This window comes from Balaenoptera ricei, chromosome 11 (genome assembly GCF_028023285.1).
Source record: "Balaenoptera ricei isolate mBalRic1 chromosome 11, mBalRic1.hap2, whole genome shotgun sequence".
In the NCBI taxonomy this organism is placed as follows: domain Eukaryota; kingdom Metazoa; phylum Chordata; class Mammalia; order Artiodactyla; family Balaenopteridae; genus Balaenoptera; species Balaenoptera ricei.
The window spans coordinates 75,751,678-75,775,460 of NC_082649.1; the positions used below are offsets into that span (position 1 = coordinate 75,751,678).

The 23,783-nt window shown below is 45.2% G+C and overlaps 1 protein-coding gene across 4 annotated transcripts in view; it reads left to right on the forward strand.

The window, feature by feature from the left end:
• The first annotated feature begins 1,052 nt into the window (after positions 1–1,052).
• PXK (PX domain containing serine/threonine kinase like) overlaps positions 1,053–23,783 on the forward strand; it is a 76,120-nt gene continuing 53,389 nt past the window's right edge. For all 4 annotated transcript variants that reach the window (XM_059940045.1, XM_059940042.1, XM_059940046.1 and 1 more), the window contains exon 1: positions 1,053–1,258. In XM_059940045.1, the coding sequence (XP_059796028.1) occupies positions 1,157–1,258 (102 nt within the window). In that variant the 5' untranslated portion in view covers positions 1,053–1,156. The remainder of the gene's footprint in view (positions 1,259–23,783) is intronic.

The following is a 23,783-nucleotide window of genomic DNA, read 5'->3' on the forward strand; positions in this document are numbered from 1 at the left end:
AAAGTATTATCTCCATTTTGCAGATGGGGACTGGGGCTCAGAGAGGTTGGGTAACGAATTCAAGGTCACACAGCTGGTAAGTCCTGGAGCCCTGAAGATCCTGGTCATCTAATTCCAAGTCTAACTCTCTCCACTGTCCTGGGACGCTGCCCTGGGAGACAGCACTGTGGGTGGGCCAGGATTACGGCCTTGGGTTCAGGCAGATGGGGCAAATTTGGGGCTGAGAAGTTGGTGGCAGAGTTCTCTGGCTCTGGGTTTGAGGTTCTTGGAGCCAGTACAGTGGGACTGACCACTGCAAGCCTGAGGTTGAGAGTTCTCAAGTTTGAAGGCCTTGTGGGCTGAGCTAAGAGCTGGGGCAAAGGGTAGAGGTTGGGAGTTTGTGGACCAATACCCAATTTTTAGGGTCCCCAGTTCAAAGAGCTCTGGGTCTGAGGGTGCTGGAGTCTTAGGGCTCCAACTCTGGGGTCCAATCCTGAGGGCCCAGCTGTTAGGTTCTTGGGTCTGAAGAGCCAGGTTCACGAGTTCCCCATAAAACCTGAATCTGAGGGGTTTGTTTTAGAAAGTTTCTGGGTCTGCAGGGCACAGACGGAGGGTCACATCCTGAAGCCCCTTTTTTTCTGGGTCTTAGGGTCCTTGGACCTGGGAGGCCTGAGTGGGAAAGGTCCAGGTGTAAAGGTGTCGAGACTGAGAGTCCCGCTTCTGAGGGCCTAATGCGAAAAGCCCATCAGCGAGAGGCTTGGGATCTTTGCGCCTGAGGGATCCTGACCGCAGGGCCCCAGACGTGGTGTTTTCGGCTCTGAGGACCTCTGGAGGTGATGATGGCTTAGGGTGAATTGCCCCGAGATCTGAGGCCCGGTGCTAAGGGTACCGGGTCTGCGGTGCGGCTCCTTGGAGGCGCGGGTCCAGGGCAGCGATGACTGCGACAGTTTGGCGCTAGGAACCCACGGGAGGCGGCGGCGTAAAGGGTTGCCAGTGTTGACAGCAGCCGCGGAGGGGAAGGTCGGCGCTAGGACCCCGAGGGCCCGGCGGGCGGCGGCGGCGCGTGGGGCGGCGCGTGTTGACAGCGGCGGCGGCGGCGGATCCCGGCGGGCGACGGGAGTCGGCGTCTCTGGTTCCTGCCCCTGGTCCCGAGGCGGTGGTGGACGGGCGTTCCGGGATGGCCTTCATGGAGAAGCCGCCGGCCAGCAAGGTCCTGCTGGACGACACGGTGCCGCTGACAGCAGCCATCGAGGCGAGCCAGAGCCTGCAGTCCCACACGGTGCGCGGCCCACCGGGCGGGCGGGCGGGCTGGCGGCGCGGGGCGGCCCCGGGCCCTGAGAGGGCTGCGGGCGGCCGGGCGGGGCCCGGGGCAGGGGTCGGCGGCCCAGGCCGAGACGGCTCTGGCGTGGCGTCGTTCCTGGGCCAGGGTCCCCGGGGCCCAAGCGGTCGCTGAAGTCCGGAGGGGTCGAGGGTGGGAACCGCAGCCCCTTGGGCCAAGGAGTGGGAGGGGCTCGGCGGTGCCCTAGAAAGGGACTCCGAGTTGGGGGAGGTGTTGGATTCCCGGGCCCACGTCGGGCCGGCGGAGTAAAGAGACCACTCAGGACCCTCTCATCCATTTCTGCCCTCCGCCAGCCATCTCCTCCTCTTTGGGGCCGCTGAGTTTCCCTCCTTTAGGCTGGGGATCTGAGTGGTGGGGATGAGGGTGTGCCGGGCCAAATGGAAGTGTGACTTTAGAGCCTCCTTGTTGGGATAGCAGTGGCCGGGGTCTGCAGCCCCATTTCCAGGTCAGCTGTTTGACCGAGGCACGGGGAGATGGTGAGGGAGGCGGTCTGGGCCCCTGCTGAGGCAGGTGTTTGAAATTGCTCCTTCCCTCCTGTAACTTGCTCCTTAGCAGGCAGTGGTAGCAGTCATTTGAGTTTAAAATCCACTGGAGGAGCATAAAGGAGTAATAGGTCCTCATAGTAAACACAGGCAGAGTTCATTTCTGTTACATATAGTGTCTTTTATGGGTCTTTAAAACCGTGGTTGTTTTCATTTACCTGTACCTTTTTTTGACGAGCACAATGTAATTTACAAGCAATAAACCCAGAAACAAGGAAAAAAACAGGAGCTGCCAGCCAGTGGGACTTTGTTTGGGAAATAATGAATGGGGAGAGAGAGATTCCTTAAATTGTAATGTTTTGTTAGGTTCCCAAATCAGATTCTGGCTCAGAGGCTTGTTTGTTTACCATTGCAGGGCGTTTGGGGTTCATCATCTGGAGGCTAAAGCCCCACAATAGCCTTCTGTTTCTCTTTTTGCTCAAGCTGTTCTGGCGACTTCAAAGAGACCTTTTATTCTGTTGTATTAAAGTGGGACTTTTTTTAACCTCAGTTTCCTCTTCCGACAGCCATGCTTTGTAGGGCTTGTATTGTTCAAAGTGTTCATATCCAGTTAGGAAAATGATCATATATTTTTAAAGTACATTTTCTTTCGTTGTGCATATCTTTAATCCTGTTCTACAGACTTGTGAGAAGGCACTGTATAGGACAGAATTTGTTAACACCTCTGTAATTTGTGCCTAAGGGAATAGGGAGGGGTTAAGGGTTGAAATTTAGGGCTGGGAGTCAAGAATAAATTCTGCTATTTAATTAGATTTTTTTACTTGACTATTGACCAGGGAATATTACCAGGGAGTGGGGTTGAGTCTTTTAGGCTTATTTGGTACTGAAAGTCCAGAGAGAGATGCTTGTAAATGCTCACAAACCACTTCTTCCGGAAAGCATTTCATGATGGCCACTGCCCCAAGCCATGTGCTCACCTCCACCTTAACCTTGATCAGTTTATTCTGTACTTACCTCTTTAGTTTACCTCTCCACCAGGCTGTGAGAGGAGCGACACTTTTGTGTTCACTTTTGGGTCCCAGTTCCTGGCGTCTGATAGGATTTCATGTGTTTGTTGAATGAATAAATAAATGAATTATAACCTTACTTCCTCTTTTTTTCTGTTTGTGTAAAATGGTAGTGATAAAAATTGGAGCAACATGACATATGAGGTTCTGCGTTAAGGGGTGAGTGCTGCAGCAAGGCAGTGAAAGATGTAGTAGGATTCCATTTTTATTGCAGAGATTTTCTTTAAGTAATAAAGTAAAATAATTTAGGGTAGAGAATGGCAGTTCCTATAATGATGACGGAACACAGACAGTGACTCACAGGAGACACATAGAGGCAGATGTGGTGGAGTAAAAAAAATTGCAGCATTGTCTTGTGTAATTTTTGACTGTTTTGTGTTCTTGTCATTTTAACTGTAAAATCTAAGAGTGAAAAGTATTGCATCAGCCCTGAACTTTATTGAGAAAATGATATGTGATGCAAACTTTTTGGACTATTAGTGCCTTAAGAGTAAGTCCCTTTAAAACAGGAACTGTTGGAAATTGTTTTGGAAAGAAGTAGTTGTTAAGAGTGGTCTACAGAAAAAAAAGGCATTGTTTTCTGTTGGGAAGGTTGAAGGTGGCTTTCTGGCTTGTTAGCTGAAGAGAGATGGTCAGAGGACCATCAGAGTCAGAGGACCGTTCTCCCTTTCAAATGCCGAATCTCTAGGAAGTTGCTCCTTGGCTGTAGGACAGAAACCTACAGAGAGGATACATAGTAGACATCCTTTGGGTTGGAAGAGGCAGGACCTTAATATGGATTTGGGCTGATGCTAGTCATGTGATACCATTGGTTGGGCAAGTTACTTAACCTTTTTTGATGTTTAGCTTCGTCATCTGTAAATGGGGGTAATAAATGCCTGCCCTGCCTGTCTTCCACAGTTGTTACAAAGATCAAATGAAGTAATCTTTATGAAGTATTTGTAAAGTGCATTCCTTCCTTCTTCCATCTATTCACTTTATGGCGCCATATATGCAAAGGATTAAACACATTAATGCGTTTTTATTGCAAGTAAGCTAATTTCTGTGCGTGGTTGCTTTCATTTATCAAGGTTGTTTAGCCTTGGGAAACAGGATTTATAGCAGAACATTTTTTGTTACCTATGATTTAGGATTTATGGACTTGGGAGGGGAAAATTCTGTGGATTGGAAAATACAGATGCCAGAAGGATGAAGGGAACACAAGGTCACCACCAGAAAGGCATATTGGGATAAGCAACTGGCGGAAGGTGCAGGTTCGTAGGTGGTTCTGTGCCTGAAGGTGGTTTGAATGATTTTATTTTCACTTTTATGGAGCCCAATTAATTTAGCTTCAGGAAATAGACCAGGCCTCTGCTGCAAGGAAATGAAGCTTCCATAAAATAAGAAAGGACAGTATTTAGGGATGCTTTCAGCAAGGGGAGTCGGGGGGTAGAAAGGGAAGGATTTTCCTGAAAAAAGGGATTCTGGCAAAAAGCCACACAGGTAAATTGTGGGAAACTTTGGGAGCATTAAGAATGAAGACAAGGAAATATGTAAGTTCTTGACTAAACGAAAGGGAAAACTTTTAAAGTCAGTAGACTGAAGAAAAATGCTTACTTAGCTGAAACAGAAACCAGGGGAAGCTGCCAGTTTTGGAGAAGGTTGTTATCAAATACGCATATCTGGTTTTTGCTGGTGACTGTGCTGTAGTGCCATAGCTCTTAATCTCCATTTCCTCCTTTTTAGGAAGGAAAAAGGTTCTCGGAGGTTCATCTGAATCAGGGCCCATTGATTCTGTGTTTGGTGCATTTTGTTCTTGAGAAACAGAAGATAATTTCAGTGGTATTTGAGGCATAACAGAGTATTTTAAAAGTCTGTGGAAAAGATAATATTTCATGTTAAGATCTTTACTGAAAATGGATCTCACCTTGAACCTTTGATTTTGGAAACTGCATTCCTGCACAGTTTGTTTATTCAACAATCCTCATTCCTTCAACAGAAATGTACTGAGCACCTAGCTGAGTGCCAGGCACAAGCTGGAGATCTGGTGGTGAACTCAACCGCTTCTGCTTTCACGGAGCTTTGTTCTATGGGAGTCTGAGATCCTCTGTCTTCCAAGGTGTATACAAGTCAACCAGAATCTTTACCTGTCATAACACAGATACTTTAAAGTTCCTTTTGTGGCTTGATTTAATGAGCTTCAGCCTCTTCCTCAGTGACCTTTTTTAATAGTCTTTTAAACTCTATTCATGTATCACTAGAACACCTGTTCAAATGGGATGCCAAAACAGGAGACGTCGTTGCCTTAGAGATCCGGACATTTTAAGGCAATCCAGTGCTCAATATAAGAATCCATCTGGGGTTCCTTTGGAGATGCTATTTGGAGATTTCTTTCAAATTCCAATTTATACTGAATATTTTGAAAGTTTTTTGGAGATGTGTGCCTAGACAAGTGGAGACAGTATGATAGTTAACTTGCAGCACTTGCACACATTATAAGAAGATAACAGTAGTGGTTTTCTGGGAATCTAATCACCGGTCTTCCACTTGGTTATACATTTGGTTATATATTTGGTTATATATTTCTCTCCGCTTGTCCTTGAAACCCATGATGGGTGCAGTTGGAAAACTGAGTTGGAAGCTTAGAGACTGGTAATTCGTTAATTTGTAGAGTCAGTCTCTTCTTCATTTTCTTCCTATTGAAGAAGTCAGTTTTTTCGCAGCTTGATTTAGGGGCTGAGGACTCACTTCTCCTACATCACCTCTTTCGAGGAGCATCCCACTAGAAAGGTTTCTTGTTGTGGGAATACAAATAAGAACCTGGCTGTAGTTACTAGAAGGAAATGCAGGATTCTGGGGCTAAGGTTTATTTTATGTGAAAAGATAATTTGCTTTGCTCCCCCGGGGGAATAGTGGAAACAGCCACCCGTGTGTACACAGCTTCCATGTGGGTTGTGATCTTGAGATTGTTCAAAATACAGATTGTTGATTGGATGCCTAAATGGGTTCATTTGGGGCAAGTTAAACAAACCCTCTGTTCTCCACTGCAGGCAGGTAGTGCTAGCAGTTTCCGGGCAGCTTCACATGAAATGAAGCTCCTTTCAGTCCCACCCTGAAAAGGGCAGAGCTGGACCCAGACATTGTTTTAGAACTCATAAGTGCTTAAGTGTGCAGGGCGTTGTGGACGGAGAGCAATAGGCTTTTCCCGTTGTTCTCCCCTGAGCCTGGAAGTCATCCTTGTCCGTGACTTCTTTCATAGGTGACATGCACATGGTTTGGGGAAATTAAGGTGTGCCTCTTCTTCAGAGGTGATGATGGAGGCCCCGTTTCTTCAGTTTGAAACTTTTGACTCAGGGCTAAGGAACAAGTACTTCACCTTGGGTAAATACTCTGACCTCAGCAGGGGGAAGAGTCTAGGCAGCTTGGCCATTTTGTCTCTGGCTGACTTTCTGACCACCAAATTTGAGGTAAATTTGACCATTTCTAGCTAAACATCAAGATATCACGTGTTTCTTCCTGCTTACTAAAAGAGTACAGTTGAAAGCAAAAGGGAATTCTGTTGTCATCATTGTCTTCAAATAATCCAGTAGTTACATTTTTGTGGCTAACAGGTATTTATTAACATAATGTTAGCTTAGGGAATCCGTTGCAGAGTAACAGGAGTCTTCCTGGAAAGTTGTTTGTGTAACAGCTTTATATAATTCACATACCATACAGTTTACCCATTTATGGTATACAACTCAATCGCTTTTAGTATATTCACAGAATTGTATATCTGTCGCCATACTCAATTTTAGAACATTTTTGTTACCCTGAAAAGAAGCCCCCAACCCCTTAACCCTCACCCTGGAAGGTTTTATAACATTGCAGGATGCTAACCTCGGGATATATTCTGAGTCCTTTAACTCTTTGGGTCCAGCTCATTTAAGGATCTCATCAGAGGGACAAATTCTCCAAAAACAGTCATACACACGTTTATATGACCTCTCAGAACCTCACTGACCTGAAGCCTGCTCTTGGGCTGTGGACCTTCAGGCTGGAATCACTGGAAAAATCTTGAAAACTGTAAACTTGGAGAGTTACTTATTTCAGTTGGTGAGAGATGTGCATCTAAAAAAATGTGCTGCACTACCACATATACCCTTATTTTTTTTTTTTTTTTTGCCACGCCCCACGGCTTGTGGAATCCTAGTTCCCCGGCCAGGGATTGAACCTGTGCCCTTGGCAGTGAAAGCTTGGAGTCCTAACCATTGGACTGCCAGGGAATTCCTACATACAGCCTACTTTAAGAAAACCCACTGCAGTTGACCCTTGAACTACACGGGGGTTAGGGCACCAGCCCTCCTTGCAGTGGAAAATCTGCATGTGACTTTATAGCCAGCCCTCTGTATTGGAGGACTCAACCAACCACGGATGGTGTAGTACCGCAGTACATATTTACTGAAAAAAATCCCCGTGTAAGTGGACCTGCACAGTTCAAACCCCTGTTGTTCAAGGGTCAGCTGTATCTAGAACAGTAGATGAATTATGTCCTGTTATTGTGAAGAGTTGCTCTTAGTCACAGCCTGCCTGGGGCATGTAGGTGTGCATGCCAGGTGACTTAGTGGACAGAGCGCACAGGGGAAGGGCAAAGGGCGCTGTGCTGGAAAGCCCGGGCCTCGGATCTGCCTCTTACCACAGCACCTCTGTTTATGATATCCAAACAAGGCTGCCCACATTTCTTTGACATGGCTCATCAGAAACAGGCCATTTCTCCTCATTAATTCAGCTGAGGCTTTTTTGGGGTGCTGGGAGGAGGGAATGAATGGAGGATTGCTGTGGGACAATCCTGAATCAAAAAATGTCTGAGGACCACCTGGAGATGTGAAAGGGAAGGAGTGTTGTTCATCCATCCTTCCTTTGAGCCTGCCCTTCCCCAGGGGACAAGTGATTCCTGGGCAGGGACTTCAGTCCTGCAGGCTTTGCTCTTTGCAGAAGCAGAGGGGAATGAAGCCCGAGGCGGGCCTGCTCACATCAGACCTCTAATGTCAGGGTAAGGGTCTGGCCAGTGCGATGGCACCCACTGACCCAGCAGAGCACAGGGAGTGGCTGGGGGCCCATTGTCATGCTCTGGGCATCTCTGCCAGTGACCAGGTAGATAACCACACTCAATAGCAGCCTTGCGCTCATTTGTCCCATGGGTCCTTCGCGAGCTGCGGTTCTTTCCGGGCAGTGTGGTCAGCTCTGGGGGTGCAGTGGGGAGAGGCCCTGCTCTTGGCGCTCTCAGGCTTTTGCGGGTGGAGAAGTGGGTCTGTGCTTGGAGGGCACACCTCTGCCCCTTCCCACTCCTTAGATGGAAAGGGCCACATGGACCTCTTGTTCTGGCCATGTGGATGCCTTTCTCTTTGAGGTGTTTTTTTTTTTTTTAATCTGAAATCCAGCCTTTCATGTCTATGTATTGCTATTTTGATTCAGTTTCAAACCATGTTCCTGCCACATAGATAGTAAGCATTCGGTAAGTATTGTTGAATGCGTGAGTTTGTTGAATGAATGCATTTATTCAAGGCACAGCTCAGGAAACGCTTCCTGTGGACTGCTACCTACCGTCTTACCTACCAAGCTGAGTGTGGTTTCCTTCCTCTGAAATTCCCATTCAGTTTTAGTTGTCCAAAAGTTGCAAGCATTTTACACTGATTATTTCTTATTCCCTGTTTTCTATTTATACCCTCCCTTTCCAACACATGTGAAACTGTAAATAACTTGAGGAGGGGGCAGTGCCTTAATGATCTTGCTTAGTCTCTCCAGCCTCAGTTTCTTCATCTGTGAAGTGGGGATAGTAAGAGGATGCTAGGGCTGCTGTGAGGATCAACTGAGCTCAGACACACGGGGCGTTCTGAACAGAGCTCAGCACACAGATCTCACTGTTTTTGTTGTAGTTTATTACCTCTGTATTTTCTAGAGCACTAGTAACTTTTTAGGCACTAGTACTTTTTAGGTGTTGAATGGAAAAAGGAAAATTATTTATTTAAAAGTTTGTCTCACTGTCAACTGTGACTGCTAACAAATAGCAAAAAACCCAGTAACGTCTCAAAGCACACTCCCACTGCCCTGTCACCCCTGCTTGTTTTTCCCTTTTACCCTGGAGGGACACGCTGTGACAGCCAGGCTCTGAGATACAGCACAGGGTCTCCTTACCGGGCCTGCCTGGCAGCAGAGCTGGCTGTTGGTGTTCAGAGGTGGCAGAAGAGGTGGAAGAGGCAAGTGGGCAGGCCACGGGCTCAGCTGCGGGCCTGGCAGAGGAGCTCCCGGAGGCCAGGCCTGAAGGGAGGAGGCCCCTGGCCAATGCCCATTTCAGCTCCTCACATCCCAGCTTTTTGTTCATCGCCATAGGAATCCCAACGTCAGTTCACACACACTTGACCTCTGGCAGCGGGGTGAAAAAATAAAATCGCCCTCTGCGTTGTTCTTTTTCCTGCCACTTCCTCTGACAAGTGACCACGCTAATTGACATTTGTGGGGGTAAGGGACAGCTGACATCTTTCAGAACGCTGCTTCCTGAGAAATGCATTTATATTCTATGTGGCCCAGCTGTCTTCCTTTCCCCTAAGAGGAGTGCAGTCAGGCTGTGGGTACATATCCTGGGCTTGGATGCAGTCTGCTCTATGAATGAAGCATACAGTTTCTGCCGTGTCAGAAAGCCTCTAAGATGTTGGGAACATTAATGAGCATTTATGAAGAGTCTTCTGCGTGCCAAGCACTGTGCTGTGTATTAAGGTAAAAAGATGAATGAAATAGGGAGCTTATATCCCGGTAGAGGTGGCAGACCTCTAAACCAAAGAAGAAGTAAGGTATTGAAAGTGCCAGTCTGGAAGGATTGGGACTTTGGGATTAGTAGATGTAAACTATTATATATAGGATGGATAAACAACAAGGTCCTACTGTATAGCACAGGGAACTATATTCAATATCTTGTGATAAACCATAATGGAAAAGAATATGAAAAAGAATATATATGTGTATGACTGAGTCACTTTGCTGTACAGCAGAAATAAACACAACATTGTAAATCAACTGTACTTAAATAAAATTAAAAAAAAATGAAAGAACGTGCCAGTCTGCCCTGGAGCAGGGAGGGCAAAGTGGGCGTGGCTCAACCCAGGTCCTCCTGGGGGAACTAGGAAAGGCTTAACAGAGCCTTTCAGAGAACTTGTTCTAAATCAGCACTCCCCAGGCCTTTTTTTAAAAAATACATCTTTATTGGAGTATAATTGCTTCACAGTGCTGTGTTAGTTTCTCTTGTCCCCAGGCCTTTTTAACTGATATATATATATATATTTTTTTTTTCATTATTTATTTATTTATTTGGTTGTGGCAGGCAGGCTCCTTAGTTGCAGCAGGCGGGCCCCTTAGTTGTGGCTTGCCAGCTCCTTAGTTGCGACATACGAACTCTTAGTTGTGTCATGCATTTGGGATCTAGTTCCCTGACCAGGGATCAAACCTGGGCCCCCTGCATTGGGAGTGTGGAGTCTTATCCACTGCGCCACCAGGGAAATCCCTCCCCAGGCCTTTTTTAACTCGCAGACTCTTTTCATAGTAATAATGAATTGTGAAAACCTCCTCTGGAAGTGATTTTAAATTTAAAAAATATTTTATTCAGATTAGCACATTTTTGAAAATTATATTAATGTTTGGGATCAGAATTATACTGGTTTCTGAAATCTTACAGACAGTAAGAATTGTGATAAGGTGAATACAACTTAAGGCACCGATAAAGAGCTTCTTCAGACAATTTGCAGAATAACCATTTTTGTGATGATTCGCACTTCCTGTGTTTCTCACTGATTTCTCACTAAGTCATATTTTGCCATTGGCATTCCTTAAGCCTGCCTTTAGTCATGGTCCATTATGGGTGTAAATGAAAACATATACGACTAAGAACAAAATAATTTTAAAAGCTATGTAATGGTCAAAACCATGGTAAACCAACTAAACGATGCACACACTCATCTGATCTCTGTGGTGCCTCCCATACTTCTTGCATGCTGCACACTTGCAGGCTCTTTGCCTGTTTTGAGTTAAAGGGAGAAAATACTTAAATAATTATTTATTGACAGATTTTTTTTTTTTAAAGTAGAAATAGAAACAGAAGCCTTATAGCCTTTAACACATAAATTCTGAAACACTTAACAGAGCCCCTAACTGTTCATCTTGTTCCAAACTCTTACTAATCCACCATAAGGATCTCAGTTTAAAAAACTAAAGAATGAGCAGCTATGTTCTCTGAGGTCAGGATGCATTTGCAGGCTGCAGGAGGTCATTAGTTTATTCAGCTGATACTGCTGTGAGTATGCCCCTGTATTCCTGGCACTATTCTAGGCACTTGGGATGTAGGTCTAAGCAAGAAAGACTTGGTCCCTGCCTTCATTTGTTCATTCATCCCACAAGGATTTACTGTGGAGGATTCTGGTGTGGAGTAAAAGATGGAAAAGGGGGACTTCCCTGGTGGCACAGTGGTTGGGAATCCGCCTGCCAGTGCAGGGGACATGGGTTCGAGCCCTGGTCCAGGAAGACTTCACATGCCCTGGAGCAACTAAGCCCCTGTGCCACAACTACTGAGCCTGTGCTCTAGAGCCTGCAAGCCACAACTACTGAGCCCACGTGCCACAACTACTGGAGCCCACGCTCCGCAACAAGAAAAGCCACTGCCATGAGAAGCCCGTGCACCGCAACGAAGAGTAGCCCCTGCTCGCCACAACTAGAGAAAACCCGTGCACAGCAACAGAGACCCAACGCAGCAAAAATAAATTAAAAAAAAAAATATGGAAGAGGGAGACTAGAGCCAATTGTGGGGCCCCTTGGATGCCAGGCTAAGGGATCTGAACAGCAGTGAGGGGGCTTGAGCATATATGTGGCAGAAAGTGGTATTTTAGGAAGCTTAGTTTGCTGGTGGTGTTCGAGGTTCAGTAAAAAGGGTGAGGGAAGGGGAGAAGAGAGTCCAGGGTGATAACGAAGCAGTGCAGTTAGAAAGGCCACATCTCAGGTCAGTGGCAGAAGGGAAAGGAGGTAGAAAGAGAAGGAGGAACACATCAGAGGGAAAGTCTGCTAGGTAGGGGCCGGGAGGGAAAAAGAGGCACTAGAAATGATTAGAAAAATAGTACAAGGTAAGCAAGGGGTACCTGGTCTTCCCAGGAAGATCGTGAGTCTAAGTTTGGTTTTAGACAATACTTGTCATGATAACAGCTAACATTGTTTAAGCACTTATTATATACCCTGCCCTGTGCTAAGTGCTTTACATTACTTATTTGATAAGTTTTGACAAATATAAATGTAACCACTGTGTAATGTTTTCATCACTCCAAATATTTCCTTGGTCCTCTTTGCAGTCAGTACTTTCCCTCTGATCCCTGGCAACTACTGATCTGCTTTCTGTTACTATTGTTTCACCTTTTCTAGAATGTCATATACAAATGGAATCTTGTAGGATATAGTCTTTTGTGTCTGGCTTCTTTCACTTAGCATAAAGCCTTGAGCTTCCTCCATGCTGTTGCATGTTTCTTTTTATTGCTGAGTAGTATTCTGCTGTATGAATGTACCACAGTTTGTTATCCATTCACCAGCTGGAAGACTTTTGGGCTGTTTCCAGGTTGGGGCTGATTATGAATAGAGCTGCTGTGAACATGCAAGTCTTTGTGTAGACATACTTTCATTTCTCCTGGGTAAATATTTAGGGATGGAATTGCTTAGTCATATGCTAAGTGAATATTTAACTTTATAAGAAATTGCCAGACTTTTCTAGATTCTCATTTGATTCTCATAACCACTCTGAATTGAGTTTGTTACTATTCCCATTTTTCAGTTGGAAGAAAGTAAAGTGCAAAGAGGGTATGTAACTTGCTCCAGGCCATAGGACTGGGGGCAGCAGAACGAAGGTTTGTATGATGCTAGTGGACTTTGAATGAAAGAGATACCAGTCGGGAGCCATAGCCAACCTGATCTGTTATTATGGCCACACCAGTATGATGGCTGCACAAAGCCTAGGCCTAGCCAAGGACAAGTTAGCGGTCCTTCCCTGAGCCGCAGAACCAGACACTGAGTTGGGTGACTGTTTTCTCAGTTCTTCCATTCTGGGTGCTAGGAGTGGAGTTAATTCATTACATATAGTGGAGGCCTTAGGGCAGTGCTGTCCAATGGAAGTATAACGCAAACCATGTGTGTAAATTAAAATTTTCTAGTAGCCCACATTAAAAACGTATAGAGAAACAGGTGGAATTAATGTAAATAATATAGCCTGCTTAACCCACTATATCCGAAATACTGTCATTGATTATATGTAATCAATATAAAAATTATTAATGCATTTTACATTCTCTTTGTCATATGAAGCTTTTGAAATCTGGTGTGTATTTTCTAGGATTAGCCTCATTTCAGGTGCTCAATAGCCACACACTGCTTGTGGCTACTATACTGGACAGCACAGATGTAGACATTAAAAATAATATCCAGAGGCATAGTTACTAAAATGGAAAAAATTCATGTTATATTAAGTGGGAAAAAAGCAAGTTATAACACTATGCTTAGTATGCTTACATTTTCATAAATATCTGTTTATATCTGCAAATAAGTAGTCTATAATGGTACTGTAGCCACTGGACTACTTAAATTTGATAAAATTTAAAATTCAGTTCCTAAGTCACACAGGCCACGTGTGCATAGTGGCTGCCATATTGGACCTCACAGCCTTAGGTCATTATTTTCTCCAAACCGCTGACCTGATTGGGGAAGGCTGAGCTAGAGAGTAGAACCTTTCGGTCTGCATCCAGCGGGGCTTTGTGACCATTGAGATCCAGAGCCGCCATGGTTTTTAACAGTAAAGCATGGGAAAGAGGTTCACTTATTGTGCAGTTGTTGTTAGAGTTTAATAGGAGCGTAGTGTAGAAACAGAACGGCCTAGTCAAAGACCCTGTTCTATTTTGGTGCAACTGCCATTCAGATTGCTGAGTACTCTGTAAATCTGTGTCCACTTTAGGCATGTTCATATAAAAATGCTTCTTTCTGCTGCTTCAGAACCTGCCTAGTGTTCATAGTGGGGCTTGTTTAAAATAGTTTTCTTATTTGTACAGAGTCTCTGTGCAGTGCCCAGGTAACAACCAGCCCAGATGTATGTAGACAACAATCTGTGTACATGTAGTAGGAGGTTAGGTTGCAAAGTACAGGGCACTGAAGTCAGGAGACTGGTCTGGGAGGTGCTGTGTGAGCCCCACATCCATATTAACTCAGATCACCCAGGCCTGGGTTCTCCTTACTTTGCCTCCACTCTCTCCCAGCCTCTTCCTGACTTGATGGACTGGTTCTGCCTGTTCAGCCAACCTCAGTTCCTCAGAATGAGAGGGTAGGTGGTGAGAAAGCATTCTGCCCAAGGCCATAGAACCATCAGTCAGGCCTGGGGTGGAGTTTGTTCTCAGCACTTACTAGCTAAGTGTCCTTGTTCAGGGCATCTACTTTCTCTGAGCCTTGGGATTCTTATAAAAGAGGAATAGTGATATCTACCTCCACGCACGGCTGGGAGATGGAATAAGCTGAGGAACAGAAGGCGTAGAGTAAGTGCTCCATAAACAGCAATTATTACCTTCAGCTCTGAAGAGATAAATGGCAGCATGGTGTGAATAGTCACGTGTATGGTTAGTTATGAACTGGAACTCGTGTCTCAGGAAAGAGCACAGTGACATTTTTAGGCCAGGTAGAATAGATTTATGTGTAGTCAGCTCTCCATTATCCTTAGAGATGGTGGCCAGTTCTACTATAAATTATTGAAACCAGTAGGGACTGCCCTAGCTTGACTTCAACTTATAGTTTCAAGCTTTTTTCCCACCAAATGTTTTAGCACCCCTGATACAAGTAGAAGAGTTCATTTATTTGACTTTCATCTTCTGTTTTTCCAGTCTTCCCAGCACAGTAAAAGTGCTGATGAGTTGTAAAATGACCAAAAGATCCCTTGCCAAAGGAAAAAAGATGCTAGCTTGCATTTATCATTGATAACATACTGTGCTCTTATCTAAGCTCAGATAATTTCAATCCTTATCACTCAGGATTCCTTATTTTATTTTATTTATTAAAATTTATTTATTTATTTATTTTTGGCTGTGTTGGGTCTTTGTTGCTGTGCGCGGGCTTTCTCTAGTGGCGGTGAGTGGGGCTATTCTTCATTGCGGTGCACGGGCTTCTCATCGCAGTGACTTCTCTTGTGGCAGAGCACGGGCTCTAGGCGCGCAGCTTCAGTAGTTGTGGCACACAGGCTCAGTAGTTGTGGCACACAGGCTCAGTAGTTGTGGTGCACAGGCTTAGTTGCTCTGCGGCATGTGGCATCTTCCCAGACCAGGGCTCGAACCCGTGTCCCCTGCATTGGCAGGTGGATTCTTAATCACTGCGCCCCTAGGGAAGTCCGGGGATTCCTTATTTTAAAGTACCATGTTTGGTTTTAAAAATTTTTTTTTATTTATATATTTATTTATTTTTGGCTGTGTTGGGTATTCGTTGCTGTGTGCGGGCTTTCTCTAGTTGCGGTGAGCGGGGGCTACTCTTTGTTGCAGTGCACCGGCTTCTCATTGTGGTGGCTTTTCTTTGTTGCAGAGCACAGGCTCTAGGCGTGCAGGCTTCAGTAGTTGCAGCACGTGGGCTCAGTAGTTGTGGCTCGTGGGCTCTAGAGCACAGGCTCAGTCGTTGTGGCACACGGGCTTAGTTGCTCCGCGGCATGTGGGATCTTCCTGGACCAGGGCTCGAACCCGTGTCCCCTGCACTGGCAGGCGGATTCTTAACCACTGCGCCACCAGGGAAGTCCTAAAGTAGCATGTTTTAAACTACATGTGTGACAAACCAAGGAACTTCTTTAAAAATTGTTTTTCCTGATTGCAAATGTAATATATGCTCATTGAGGATAAAGTGAAAAATAGAAAACAATAGCTAAGAGAATTTAAATCACATATAATTTCACCTCCGGAGACAACAACTGTTAACATTTGGTGTAGTTCCCTCTTCCTATCAATGTTATCACAGAATTTTTAATCCTTTTTTAATAGTTAACATTATAATATATACCTTTTCCCATGTATTGAAAAATCATTTTAATACATCCTTTTTTTTTTAAGTTTTTTTTTTTTGATGTGGACCACTTTTTATTTTTAAGATTTATTTATTTATTTGGCTGCTCCGAGTCTTAGTTGTGGCAGGCTGGCTCCTTAGTTGTGGCATGCAAACCCCCAGCCGCAGCATGCATGTGCGATCCAGCTGCCTGACCAGGGATCGAACCCGGGCCCCCTGCATTGGGAGCGTGGAGGCTCATCCACTGCACCACCAGGGAAGTCCCTTTAAAGTCTTTATTGAATTTGTTACAATATTGCTTCTGTTTTGTTTTTTTGGCCTTGAGCCACCAGGCATGTGGGATCTTAGCTCCCCAGTCAGGATTCTAACCCTCATCCCCTGCACTGGAAGGTGAAGTCTTAACCATTGGACCTCCAGGGAGGTCCCAGTACATCCTTTCCAAGGCTTGTATATTCTTCCACTATGTAGATAAACCATAAATAGCTTGTCCAATCCTCTTGTTGCTGATATCCAAGTTATCTTAGGGGGGGAGGCTTTTTAATTAGCCCCCTTTAAAACTGGGCGTAGAAGCTGGGACGATAGAGGCTGGAAGGATGGTGCTCCTTGTTAGCAATCAGAGACTGATAACATTGTTTCCCATGTTCAGAGAAAACGGCTGCTTCTTCCTTCTCCTCGGTGCTCTTGGTGCTGCTGCTGTCTCGTGTGTGCTGATTCACCTGCAGACACCTTGCCTTCGCTATTTTCTTAGCAGAAAAGAAAACTAAGTTACAAAGCTAGCCTTTGTGCTGGAAGTTCTGAGTACAGGACCCTGCCTAATACTCGCCACAACTCTGTTGGAAATGTATGGTTTTGCAGATGAGTAAACCGAGGCTCAGAGGAATTAGGTCACAAAACTAGTAAATGGCAGAGAGCCGTTGCCCTTTCCCTGGAGCCTTGTGGTTGTGACGCGGGGAAGGGGCGCACATCGTAGCCGATCTCTACATAGTGGCCAGCTCCTGCTGCGGGCTCCAAAAGGACTCTGGGTGGCCTGTCTCCGGGCAGCAGCAAACGGGGGTAGATAGAGAATTAGCCCAAGGAAGAGGAGCACTTCAGTCCTGGCAGGTACTTAGGTTGGTACCAGCTCAGGGCGTGAGGGATGAGGAGTTGGCCGCCTTAGATACCAGAACCCACATAAAAATCATGATTGCCAGCCAGATCAGAGTTTGTGTGTTTGTCTTTTCTAGCCAGTTAAATATGTCGTGTGTGATTCTCTGAGATTATGTTCACTGTGTCTGTTTCTGCCCTTTCAGGGCATCGGCCCAAGACATACGAGGATTATTGAACAAGGGAAGGTTGTATTTCATTTTTAATTACTATTTAATTGAGCCTCAGATTTTCCAGGGTTTATTTTCTTTGCTTTGACGTAAGATGGAATTCGTGGGTTCCCATCTTAGCAAATTATGTAATTGCTTTGGCATCATTTAGGGGTCTCTGTACTATAGAATGCTACAGAAACTGCTGTTTAAAATGCCGCATCCATTCCGTAGTCGTGTCTCAGGTCAAAGGATTTTGGAGTGCCGCTTTCTCCTGGCTGGAACATTGGCTGTCTTTGAAGTCAGTGTGGAGGCCAGCTCCCCTGGCAGGGCAGGAGTCCGTCCCGCAGAGGAGAGCGTGGACTTCAAAAGGCCTGGAGAAGGAGGCATGCGCAATACAGCCGCTGAATCTCACTGCACGGATCAGAGCATGTTTGTGATGTGTTCCTTGCCCCTTCTGTGAACGCAGAGTGGAAACTAGAGAATTTGTTTTGCATAAAGTTAAAGCACAGGGTTCTGTGATTCAGTCAGTTAGGTTTTAAATGAAATTTATTTCACTTGGTTGAAAAGGAGATACACTTGGCTTCACTCAAAACTTAACCTGAGTTGCCAAAACTCAGGTTAAGATAGTGGTGATTCTTCAGATGCCTTTTAAAACCCTTAATGCTTTCATTCATTTGGGGGCAGGTTTTGTACATTATTGACTTGCACAGCAATTAAAATAAAGCAAAGGCATGTTCCATCCCTGAAAATCTGCGGATGAAACAACGATAAGTAATGAATATTCAGCAGAGCAAGGAGTAATCATTAATTCTAAGTGGAATATTAAGGATGGTAGGCAGCCAGGCAGGTGGCCAGTGGGCTGAGCAGAAGTCCTGCAACCATGAGAATTTCCTCAGAAAGCTTGCTGTCCAGCAGGGTGGTGCCACCCACTGCCCAGAGGTCGCAGCTGTTGTGCCATGTGATACCGCAGGTTTGAATATTGATTTTATAAAACCTGCGGGCGTGGGAGACCCGTGGGGATTTTCTGGAGAGTGCTGTTAGACTTTAGCTGCATATAGGTGCACATGAAGATAGCAACATGCTGCCTCCTTCCCGAAGGTGCAGGTGGTCAGTTAACAAATACCCATCACCGAGCATTTGCTGCACTTCTGCCCGTTGGCTTGACCTTGTGCTGGGTGCTATTTGGAATATGAAGAAACGTGTGTTCTAGCCCTTGAAGAACTTAGTTCAGTTGGAGAGGAAACCCAGTCCCCCACCCCACCCCGCAAACATAGGCAGACATGGGACAAAGATAGCTGTAACATGGTTGAAAAGCTGACCTTCCCAGGTTTTGATTAGGTAGAAAAGCAGAGGGAGAGGAGTAAGTAAGGGGTGTTGAGGATACGCAGGGTCTGACTGGGTAGAGGAGGGATTAAGCAGAAAGAAAGGGTTAGGACAGTTCAGGCAGGCGATGGAAGAGCATGGAAGCTAGGCTAAGGAGTTTGGGTTTTATCCCGTGGCCAGTGGGAGCCCTGGAAGGTTCCTGCGCGGGGAAGTAGCATAGTGTTGGGTGTCTAGCAAGGTCACTTGTGCTCAGCCTTCTCTGCGGGCCTCCCTATGAAGGGAAAGTGCCGGGAGGACGCGGGTCTGGCAGTGAACTGGGAGTGGTGTGGCTCGTGGGCGCTGGAGACGCACAGATCTGGCCTCCTATCCCAGAGCCACTGCTCTCCAGTCAAGGCGTTTGTGCTTTCAGAGACTCAGTGCCCCTGGCTGCAAATGAGAGTTATTGTTCTTCCTTGTTCACCTGAAGGGGACGTTGGCGGATCTTGTGAGTGGGGCCACCACCGTAGGACCATTCGGGAAACCCTAGAGGGCTCAGGTTAGGTAACTCCTACACCCAAGAAGAAAGGAGAGTGCCTGCGAAGAGACCAGGAGGGCTGAGGGTAGGCGGAGAGGATGCTGTGAGTTGTGGTGGGTGCTTGGTTCACTGGTTTCCTTCCTCTCAGGACAGGGTGTTTCTTTTTGTAGTGTGAAGCTGCTTCCTATTTAAGAGGTTTTAGAACCGTGATTCTCGCCTCTGGCAGCACATTAGAATCACCTGGGAACTTTTAAGACCTACTAATGCCTGTGCCTCAGCCCAGACAAGTTAAATCAGAATCTCTGGCAGGTAGGGTCAAAGCATGGGTTTTTTTTGTTTGTTTTTTTTTAAGTTCTCTGGGTGATTCTAGAATGTAGGAGGGTTGAGACCCTCTGCTTTAGAGGTAGAGATGTGGGAACGCTGACAGGTAAAATACCTCCAGACAGCTGCCCCGTCTCTCCGTACTCTGAGTCTCAGTAAGTCTGATAGCTGTGCCAAAAGGGAAGAGAGAAGAATGCCGTGGGTTAGGTGGGTTTGGAGATTGGCTTAAGTTTTGGCTTTAGCTTCTTTTACACATTTCTTTCCAAGTGGTCTGGGTTTGTGCCCTCACTAAAGTAATTTGGGGCCAGAAAGATTCAAAATAAGTTTTCCTCCCTAGTTTTTCTAAAATCTCATCACACTGAGGCATCTTTGAATGCCTGCCAGCTACAGTGCAGTGAAATCTTAAGTATCTTTTCGGAAACTCGGGAGATACAAAATGTCAGTGAGGATGCTTACTGGGGAAATGGCCTGCATTGGAAGCGTTAATCAACAGTTGTGGAAATGACAGCCCCTACCCCTGCACCCTCAGGATGAGTCCACCTGAGTTCCCCAGACTGGTGAGGACCCCCATCTTTCAGGGCTGCAGAAAGAGCCAGGCTCAGGGCATCCCCAGGTCCCTGGGGGTTGCCAGCCATGTCTGGCAGGTTGGAGGGTCCTAGGAATCAGTGACTGGGGTTCCGGTTCCCAGTCAGCTGCTTCCTAGCTGTGCAACCTTGGACAGCTCACTTAATTTTGCTGAGATCTACCCTCCAGGCAGCTGTGAGGATTGGATGAGAAGTGTTAAGGGGCCTAGGAAAGTTCCTGGCACAAGATCAGTGCTTATTTTACGTTAATTCTCTCTTCTCTTCCTTTACTTAAGTCAGAAATCACGTGGTCCCAATGCCTTTCCACTTTGAAGAACTTCGGTACCAACCACCCTGACTTGCCGAAATGCCCACCCTGCCCCGCCAAAATAAGGGTGTGGTGTCATGAAGAGGAGCGGGAAGAAGGCCCTTTGGGCACGTGGCAGCAGATGGCAGGGATGGGCAGCCGGCATAGGTCTGTGTGACGCAGAGCCGCCCTACAGGGCTCTTAGCTCTCCCTTCTGTGCCTGGTGGTTTATTGTCTCTTACATGGACTGCAGGTTCTGTTCCACATCAGAGAGGGTGGCAAAGATGGGAATGATTCACCGGAGGATTCTGGGCTGGTGACTCCAACTCTGGAGGTGGAAGCCTGACTTCAAATGTCGTGTTTCTACTGGTCTCCAGGGCACTCCTCTCTCTGCTTTAATCAGAGCTTCAGCCTGGTTGCAAGCAGTAGAACAGCTGTGCTATGTTTAGTTGACAAATTGGAGATTTGAGGTGAAAGTATTTCCTTTTGGTCAGGCTGGGTGGTGGTATCAAGCAAACGAAAAAAATTAAAATGTTTTGTAGTTAGGGATGAACTTGCTCCATTCAAGTGGAATGAAAGTATTTCTGAGCAAAATCACTGTGCCTGTTTCCCATTGTCTTTCTGTATCTGCAACCACACTGGCAGATGGGACCTGAGGGCAACACTGGAGCCTTAACGTCTCTTAATGTGTCTTTACAGAAGAAACACAAATGGGGTTTTTGAGGCCACCAGTAATTAAGCGAGCCCTCTAGGTGGGCGTGCACATATTCTCAATGGTGTGGTGTGTGGAGTACCAGTAGGCTGCAGCGGGGGGCAGATGATGACAGAAGTAACCCCTCCACCACGCTGCATCCCCAGCCTCCATAGACTGGAATGACCTGTTTTACTCGACGCACCTGGACCTGGGTTTCTCAGCCTCAGCACTGTTGACGTTTAGGGCCAGGTAGTCCTTCCTTGTAAGGCTGTCCTGTGCATCGTAGGTGTTTATCAGCATCTCTGACCTCTAGCTATCAGATGCCCATAGCACTCCCTCATCCTGTGACAACCAAAGATGTCTCCAGACATTGCCAGGTCTCCTCTGGGGCAGAACCACCCTCTTTGGAGAAACACTGATGTAAACATAAAGAGTGTCTCGGCAGAAACATTAATTAGGATGTCAGTTTGGGATATCATAGTCTGACATCAGGACCCAGGCACCATCTTGTAGTTACTGCTTCCCTTTTGCCAAATGCTTTTCCCCGACATTATTGTGTGCCGTATTATAGCCAAGTTAAAAAAAACCCAAAAAAACCCCAAGCCCCTAAACTGTGCATATACAGAGGGAAGGAATGGAGTCAGACTGTACCTTTCTTGTTTAGAATTATACCCCCAGCATGAACAAAGCACAGGGATTGAAACATGATAGGTGCTTAATTGATGTTTACAATTGGCTGCAACATCTTTGTAAAACACAGGTCTAAGCTTTAAACCCAAAGTATATAAAGCAAGACAGCAGTGTTAGCACCTACCAAGTGCTCAACGTTGAACTGGAATTTTTTAAATTAATATTATTCCTCTTATAAATCATAGTGAAGCAATGGATGCTTGAAGTGATTTTTGAGAAATAACAGTTCCTCCCTGACTTAGACATCAACTTGTCTGTGTGTAGTTGTTTGGAAGTACTCAATTATATGTGCTGATTTTAGCTCTACTATAAGAATGTAAAAGCCCAGACAATTTGCCAGGAAGACAACCCTGAGAAAAGAAGAAAATTTCAAAGCTAATGGACTGATCCCCAAATACAAGAATGTCAGATATTTTTAGTGTTTTATCTTTGTGTATTCAGAAATAATTGCATTGGCATATTGCTTAAGAGATTTGCCGTAGTACCCAAGTTAATTTTGAAATATTTATTTTATAACCCCACATGAAACCAGCTAAGCAGGGTGCCAGGTACACAGTTGATTCACTCGTAAATTGAGTGGATGTTGTTGAATGTACCATTCTTAACATAGTCCAGAGCAGGAGAAATTCCTGCGTATGTGGATTTTATCAACCTTTGCAAACTAAACAGAATGGAAATGAATGGTAGTGAAAATAAGATCTATTTTAAAATTCAGTTACCAAGTTAACAATGCTTATTTGGCTTTATTTTCTAAATAACCTATTTAAATCAGAATTAATTCAGTAGAAAGGATTTGTTGAGTACTGTGTTGATAAGCACTTGTTGACTAGTGACTATGAGTAATACCTGAATCATACCATCCAAAGATGTTAAAAGAATTCTGAGCATTTGAGGAAAAAAAGTTAATGTTTTTTATATGATTTCATCTGTACCTTCATCATAATTCCCTGTGTGTATAAGCAGAAGGCTGGACTAGGTCTCTGTTTCCTTCTTATTTGATTAGTAAGAATTACCTGGGGAGGCTATTAAAACTTCTAATTCCCGGTTTCTATCCTAGGGATTCTGATTCAGCAAGTCTGGTGCAAGGCCTGGGAATGTGTATTTTTAACACCCTGTCTTCTCTTCCCTCCCCAGGAGCAGGAAGATTTCAATGATCTGGCAGCTTTGGGGGTCACTAGATTTGGTTTCTTTGGAAAATGCCATCACTGCATATCTATTCTACCTTTTTACTTGTTTTCTTAACCATGGCCTTTTCTAGTTGACTATGCAAACTTTGAGTGGTAAAAATCATGGATCTTAGTCTTCTGACTCTACCATACTAGTTTTGAATGACTAAGGTTGAAATTTTTAATTTGAGATAATTGTAGATTCTCATACAGTTATAAAAAACATCGCAGAGAGATCCCATATATTCCTTATCCAGTTTTTTCATTGGTAGTATCTTGCAAAACTTGGTACAATATCACGACCAAGACATTAACATTGTTGTAATCAAGATACATAATCAAGAACATTTCCATTGGTTCAGACATCCCTCATGTCTTAGTCCATTCAGGCTGCTATAACAAAATGCCATAAACCAAGTGGCCTATACACAACAGAAATTTATTTCTCATAGTTCTAGAGGCTGGAAGTCCAAGACTAAGGTGGCAGCATGCTTGCCTTCTGCTGATGGTCCTCCTCCAGGTTCATAGCTAGTGGCACCGTCTCAAACTATCCTCACGTGGTGGAAGAGGCAAGGGCCCCTCTGAAGACTCTTTTATAAGGGCACTAATCCCATTCATGAGGGCTTCACTCTCATGACCTAAGTACCTCCCAAAGGTCCCACCTCCTAATACCATCATCTTTGGGGGTTAGTATTTCAACACATGAATTTTGGGGGGACAGAGACCTTCAAACCATAGCACTTCATTTGCCCTTCTACAGCCACACTTGTTTCCCTTCCACACACACCCTCCTACCCCAGCCTTAACTCTTAGCAACCACTAGGCTGTTCTCCATATCTATAATTTTGTCATTTCATGAATGTTGTAGAAATGGAGACATGTAGTTTATAATCTTTTGGTATTGGCTTTTTCACTCAGCACAATTCTCTGGAGATTCATCCAATTTGTTGCATGTATCAATAGTATATTCCTTTTTGTTGCTGAGTCATA